General features: G+C 41.3%; 1 protein-coding gene across 1 annotated transcript; it reads left to right on the top strand.

Annotated features, from left to right (window-relative positions):
* Window positions 1–1,169: 1,169 nt before the first annotated feature.
* Window positions 1,170–4,798, top strand: LOC147801968 (uncharacterized). Its single transcript, XM_087154539.1, has 4 exons — window positions 1,170–2,904; window positions 3,012–3,397; window positions 3,479–3,940; window positions 4,553–4,798. Exons 1-4 carry the CDS (start codon window positions 1,170–1,172, stop codon window positions 4,796–4,798), a joined length of 2,829 nt encoding a protein of 942 aa, XP_087010665.1.
* Window positions 4,799–7,591: the final 2,793 nt, after the last annotated feature.

Here is a 7,591-nt window from a genome sequence, read left to right as displayed (position 1 = left end):
AAGTAGAAACTGAGGGTTTATTAAGTGAATTTAGTAAATAAACGGACTAAATATTATTTACATTAAGAATATGGATGCTCTTAAAGTGAAAAGAAAGTCATTAAGAACAACTTTTACGACCACGTCGAATAAGTTGGCGCAATATTTGGCGACACCGGAAACTGTTGCCAAGGATATTAATCAGTTGCAGGCACTAAGGTCACAATTGCAAGATAAATTTTCTCGTTTGAATGAAATTCAAAATGAAATATCCTCAGTACTTTTAGAAAAACCTGAGACCGTTGCTGAATACGAAACTGATTTTGAAGCAGCGGAAAATTACAGAGATAATTATCTTGAACTAGACGCAAAAGTCGCAAATTTTTTGAATAAGGACTCCGGTTCCATCGCCAAAAGTTCTTTAGAGGTTAATGCCGTGAAACTAAAACTACCGAAATTTGAATTGAAGACATTCTCTGGTGATCCTAAAGAATATCTCACATTCCGGAGTATATTTTCAAAAATTCATGAATCCGAAGATTTATCTGCGATCGACAAGTTCCAATATTTATACCAATCTATGGTACCCGAATCCAGGGCAGCAAGATTAGTTTCCAGTTTCCCAATAACAGCAGAGAATTATCCGAAAGCCATTAAATAATTGAAATTAAGGTTTGGCCGAGAAGATCTTTTAGTACAAATATACGTTCGAGATCTCCTTTCACTTGTTATGAAAAATGCTACTGCCGGAAAGAATTCTCCTGATTTAGCAACCCTCTACGATATGCTGGAGACAAAATTAAGAGCTTTGGAAAGTTTGGGACGTACGAAAGAGAAATTTGCTGATTTTCTAGAGCATCTTGTAGAGTCATGCTTACCTGAAAATGTTATGCGAGCCTGGGAACGGAGTAGAATTTCTGAAAATACTGATGGCGTTACCAGTCAGAGATCCCTCGAAAAACTAATGTTTTTTGAGACATGAGGTCGAATCTGAAGAAATGATCAGTTTAGCTCGTGAAGGGTTTGGTAGAGATAAGGGAAGTGGCGAGAAACGAAAAGATTACCACAAATCGATCCAAACAGATGAACCTACTGCTACTACACTGATCGCCAACACCTCAGTAGGAAAAAACAATTGTATTTTCTGTGACCGATCACATCCAAGTTAAGACTGTCAGAAAATAGCAGAAATGAGTTATGAGGACAGAAAATCACGAGTTATACAAAAGAGATGCTGTCTTGTTTGCCTCAAATCTGGTCACATGGCAAAAAGATGTCATAGTAATGTAAGGTGCTTAGTTTGTAAACGGAGGCATGGCACAATACTTTGCCCAGATCTACGTAAAGGAATTAATTCTTCGTCTAAGGACAAAATAGCAGGTGATGAACAGAAAGCAACAGAAATATTGTTCACGAATCGTCCTTCTGAACGTGAAATATATCTCAAAACAATTACGATCAGACTACGAAACAGAGACAAGGAAGTCTGTGTTCGTGCACTAATGGATGATGGGTCACAGCGTTCCTATATTGAAAAGAGTTTGGCTGAAGAACTGAAACTTTCTCCCACTGGAAGCGAAGTGTTTTCTCAAGGACTGTTTGGTGGGGGAACTTCTCCTGCTTCAGAGCATAAGAGATATATCGTAACTGTTGAAAGTTTAAATCGCAAATATACGACCTCAATATCTCTTCTTGACCAAGCAAAAATTTGCTCAGAGCTACCAAGGATACAGTATAGAAGTTTACTTGCTGATCTAGCTTCTCGAGGAATAGAAATAACAGATGTTGGAAAAGATACGCCCCCTATAAGAGTTCTTCTAGGAGCTGATGTACTTGGAAGAATTCTGACTGGAAAAATAGAAGTGTTAAGATCGGGAGTTTCAGCCATAGAAACCTTACTAGGTTGGACAATTTTAGGTCTAGGAAGAAAAAAGAAAATGGTTAACTTAGTCGCATTAAGTTTGCAAAATAAGGAGTTGCCAAAAATATGGGATTTGGACGTTTTAGGCATTGAAAATCCCGTGGAAAGAAAAAATAAGATGCAACTAGAGGAAGAAACGTTGATCCATTTCAGAGAAACATTAAGAGTCTGTGAAGATCAGAGATATGAAGTATCTTTGCCATGGTTGGCTGGACATCCTGCCCTTTATGATAAATATGACATAGCAGAATCCAGACTTCGCACAGCAACTAAACGTTTGTTAAACGAAAATTATTTTGATGCTTACGACGCTGTATTTAAACAATGGGAATCAGAAGGTATTATAGAAACTGTACCAAAAGAGCAGATTACGAAAACAGGTCATTATCTCCCCCATAGACCAGTCATCAAGCTATCCAGCAATACTACGAAGGTTCGACCAGTTTTCGACGCATCTTTCAAGAAACCTGGATTTGCTTCCTTGAATGAATGCTTAAGTGTGGGACCGAATCTTATACATAGGATACTGCCATTACTGTTGAGATTCCGTTCAGGGGCATTAGGAGTTATTGCCGACTTAAAACAAGCATTTCTTCAGATACGTTTAAGAGTCGAAGACAGAGATGTACTAAGGTTCTTGTGGTGGGAAGACGCTGAATGCACAACATTTAAGACTTATCGACACTGCAGAGTGGTGTTTGGTGTGTCTTCCAGTCCATTTCTTCTAAATGCCACAATAAATTATCATCTAGGATTGCAGAAATTCCAAACAGAGAGTCTTAAGAATACGATTGATAATTTAAGAGAAGGATTTTACGTGGACAACCTAGTCACAAGTGTTAATAACGTCGATGAACTGGAGCATTTAAAATCTCAAGCTATCCAAATAATGAAAGAAGGTGGGTTTGAATTACGATGCTGGGCTTCCAATAACTCTAGGGAAGGACAAGAAACGGAAATGGTTCTTGGCATGAAATGGAATTTAGTTAGTGATGAACTTTCATGTAAGATGCCGTTAAATTTAGTTACCGCCAATGAAAAGGCAGTTTACTTCTGAAACGTGAAAAACGTTTACTTCTTTCTATCATCAACAGTATTTACGATCCAATAGGCTTTACTGCTCCAGCGCTATTGTTGCCCAAATTCCTTTTGCAGGAAGCGTGGAGAGAGAAACTAAGTTGGGAGGATGCATTATCAGCACAACTTGAGCAGAAGTACAGACGGTGGGAGAAAACCACTGCTCTCATACCTGAATGTACCATTCCTCGAAGAATGTTGCCTGTAAATTACGATAATGTCGAACTGCATATTTTCACAGATGCATCTTCTTTTGCATATGCTACTTGTGCTTTCTTGCGATGTGAATACCGAAGTCAAGTGACAGTCAAATTAATAGCTGCTAAAGCTCGACTTGCTCCAATGCAAAAACTAACCATCCCAAGACTTGAATTACTGGGAGCCGCCCTCGAAGCTCGTTTAGCCGCAACTCTACGTTCTGTTCTGCCCATTTCCTCTAGAACCCTTTTTTGGACTGATTCAATGACAGTTTTGAGCTGGATTACGAGAAAGGAGCCATAGAATACATTCGTTGGAAATCGAGTGAAAGAAATCAGAGAATTGACCAATATAGATGACTCGAAACATGTACCTGGAGAAGTCATCCCTGCCGACTTTGCTACTCGCTTTTGCGACTGGGCAGATCTATTGCAAAGTCAGTGGTGGGAGAGTCCCAGCTGGTTATACGAAGAAGCAAAATCTTGGCCAGTGTCTGAGATATCCGTTCCGGATGAAGCTTTTCTGGAGCGACGTAAGACAGTGATAACAAATTTAGCAGCTGAAAACGAAGAGAAATTTGGACAAAGATTTTTATACTTTTCGAGTTACATAAGGATTCTTAGAATGACTGCTTATGTTCTGAGATTTTGTAACAGCATTAAGAAAAACTCTTATAAGTTGACTGGTGCGATCTCATGTGAAGAGATTGAATGTGCAGAAAACACTCTTAAAAAATCATACAGTATGAATGACCTTCTGACATACGTGAGAAGTACAAGGATACAATACAATTCTTCGTAGAAAATGAAATTTTGAAAGTTCAAACAAGACTTATCCTCAGTCAAGATCCGGAGGACTTCACATATCCTATAGTTTTACCAGACCATCCTCTTCTAGAAAGACTCATTTTGCATACTCATAGATCTTTGATGCATGCTGGTGTATTAACGATACTAGCACAGTTAAGAGAAAGATTCTGAATTCCCAAAGGACGGAGAGTTGTAAGAGCCGTTTTGCGACAATGTGTACCATGCAAAAAACTGACTACTAGAAATGTTAATACTGAGCCAGCTCCTTTACCGCCTGACAGAGTAAACCGAGTCTCAGCATTTCAGATAACTGGCGCAGATCTAGCTGGTCCTCTTTTCTTACGTGGTGGAAACAAGGCTTTTCACGTGTGCAGTATATCGAGCAGTCCACCTGGAGCTAGTTTCATCTCTCTCCACAGAATCATTTATGCAAGCCTTACGAAGATTTTGGGCAAGGAGAGGAAGATGCTCTACTCTTTATACAGATAATGGTACGAATTTCGTAGGTACAGCAAATGCGTTAATATATTTAGATTGGGATTTCATACAAACAGAATGTTCTCTACAGAAAGTTAAGTGGTTGTTTAGCCCACCATCTCCATGGTATGGTGGTTTTTGGGAACGAATGGTTCGCTGCGTTAAGGAACTCCTTCGAAAATGTTTGAGCAGAGCTTGTGTCACCTACGAAGAAATGTTGACTTTGCTTTACGACTGTGAGGCGGCTATAAATGCGAGACCATTAACATATTTGTCAGACGACCCCAACGAATTGAAACCCCTTACGCCTGCTCACTTCATTCAAGACTCAAAATAACGTGAAACTTTCGATCTAGATTTAATCGACTCTCAGCATTTATTGAAACGAGTTGTTCCAGTGATTAAACCGTCAGGTGAAGTACGTTTGTGCGGTGATTATAAAATCACGTTAAACAAAGCAATGAGCGCACATCCTTATCCAATTCCCGCGGTAAATCACCTTCTTTCTAATCTTAAAGGAGAAGGTTATTATGCTAAGATAGATTTGGCTCAAGCATATTTACAATTACCGGTTGATGATGCTTCCGCTGAAGCTCAGACTATCATCACGCATAAGTGTGCGTATAAGGTAAAAAGACTTCAATTTGGAATTAACGTAGCCCCAGGAATATTTCAAAATTTAATCGAAGATTTGTTTCGAAATTTAGAAGGGGTTGTTCCATATTTTGATGATGTACTTGTCAGAAGAAGTTCGGAAGAAGAGTTAGCCGCTCGTTTGGAACAAGTACTAGATTGTTTGAGAAAAGCGGGACTTAAAGCAAACGGGAACAAATGCTTATTTGGGGTAACGGAAGTAGATTTTTTGGGCTACCGTATCGATGCGAAGGGTATTCACCCCTCCAAAAGTAAAGTAGAAGCGATGGGGGGTAATGCCTGCCGCCTCCACGTGGTGCCCCCTGGATACCCCTCATTGGGTAACTAAATGGCAGGCAAACATCATGATGAGCGAAAGAAAAACCTTGGATACGGCATCATCCGTCGCGCCGGTTAACAAGGGATGCGTTCAGGAATTAGGCAGAGGTTCCTGTTCGAAAAGTGTAATACAGTCTCCAGTAGCATATGGTAAGCCCTCGGGTGACTTTGCAGTCTGCTTCGGATGCTGGTGAGGCGTCCAAAGGTTCAGGCCCTTCCTCTGTAGAAGTCTCTGGTCCCCAGAGGCACTTGGGGGACAGTGTGTCTGGTACCATTGGACTGTCCAAGAGCCAGAAGAAGAAGTTAAGAAAAATGAGGGCCATTGCGGCGAGTGGAGGAGCTAAGAGACCTAGGTCTTCTGATGCAACACCCTCTCCCAATGCGCCAACCCAAACCGGAAAGAAGCCCAGGGAGGATGTTGTTCCTGGGAGGAAAGCCCAATCCAGCGGAGTGGTTCCCCCTAGTGGGGATAGCCGAGCTGGAGAGGGGGATCCAACCGGGGGGCCTCCAATCTGGGGTCTCTTTTGCCTGTGCAACTGGGTCTACCAAGATTGCTATAGTCCTGGAGGATTTTCCTCCGGACAAGCTTTCTCTGGAAAACTCAAACAACATCTTGAAGGAAACCTTGGAGCGGACTGACGCCATTCCTGGTGGCGAAAGAATGCCCGAGATTTATAATAACCACCTCCAAAGAGGAGCGCTGGTAATTCAATGTGATGATCTTACTGTTGGGTGGATTAAAGACCACTTTAACAACAAAGCCTTGGGTAACATTAAGCTCAAGGTCATAGGGGCAAAAGAGCTTCCCAAGCCCGTGAAGGTTGCCTTTAAAACTAAGGAGCAATTCTCTGAGCAGAGCACCTTTTTATGGCGTCTTCAGAGACTAAACCCAGGGTTGAAGTCGATGGGGTGGAGGGTTCTGCAAAGTGCTGTGGGACCTGGCACCTCTAGATGGATCTTTGAGTCGGAGCCTGAAGACGCTGAAGCAATTGCAAGGGCAAACTTTTGCGCACTGACTGGAGTGGATCGTGGAGTATTTAAAATTATCCACGATCCTAACAGGAAAAAAGCAGTTGAGGCTCCAACAACATCGGACCTCCCTATAGAACCTGATGTCCAAGAGGACATGGAACAGGAGGAGGAACCTTGGCCGGCAAATTCCCCTGATTCCAAGGTAAGTTCAATTGGGGCTCTTGATTTTTCAGAGCTTGGGTTGGACTCTGGGTCAGACGTAACATTACAACCTGACTCACCAGTTTCCATGCTTGGTATTGATGAAGCAATGGAGCTGATAAAGGAAGATCTTTCTTCCAAAAAATAACCAGGATAGGAGCCATTCTGGTTTCATTCATACTGCTAACCAATGGCTACAATCAAGGTTGGTCAAATCAATCTCCATCATAGCATTGCTGCCTCAAGCCTTATGGCCAAAAGGTTGAATGATGGAGAACTAGATATTGCTCTTATACAAGAGCCTTGGACCCGCAAGGGCAAAATAATGGGTCTCAATGTTAAAGGTTTTAATGTCTTTTATGATACCCATTGCGATCTTCCCAGGACCTGCATAATAGCTAGGTCTAATCTAAATGCCCTTAATCTTGTTAAATTTCTTAACAGGGATTTAGTTGCAGTAAAGCTAAAATTCTATGATAATAAGTCAATCTCTGATTTTGTCATAGTCTCAGCCTATCTCCCCTATCAGGAGAAGGATCCATTAGCTGACATTACTAGGGCCCTAATTGCCCACTGTAGTTCAAGCTGTAGATTCATCTTTGGCTGTGATGTAAATGCTCACCACACAGTGTGGGGTAGCAGTGATTGTAACCAGCGGGGGGATGTACTCTTGGAACATATTTTAAATTTTAATTTGTATGTCCTTAATAAAGGCAATGAACCTACCTTTGTTACGTGTAACAGAAGGGAAGTCATTGACCTTACTTTACGTAACTCTAAAACAGTAGATTACGTTAATGATTGGAAGGTATCTGGGGCAGTCACTGCCTCAGATCACCAACTAATTACTTTCTCTATTAAAGGCCTCTCAGGACTGAAGGTCGTAAGGAGGAACCCCAGAACAGCTGATTGGGGTTCCTTTAGAGCAGCTCTGGAGAGGAAGATGGGGAGCTTCTCTGCTAAGTACAATAATGTTAATGATGTG

This window comes from Parasteatoda tepidariorum, chromosome 11 (assembly GCF_982258835.1).
Source record: "Parasteatoda tepidariorum strain Cologne lab strain chromosome 11, Ptep-v5.0, whole genome shotgun sequence".
NCBI classification, from domain to species: domain Eukaryota; kingdom Metazoa; phylum Arthropoda; class Arachnida; order Araneae; family Theridiidae; genus Parasteatoda; species Parasteatoda tepidariorum.
The sequence above is the reverse complement of the archived record's forward strand: the minus strand, read 5'-3'. Positions and strand labels throughout refer to the sequence as shown.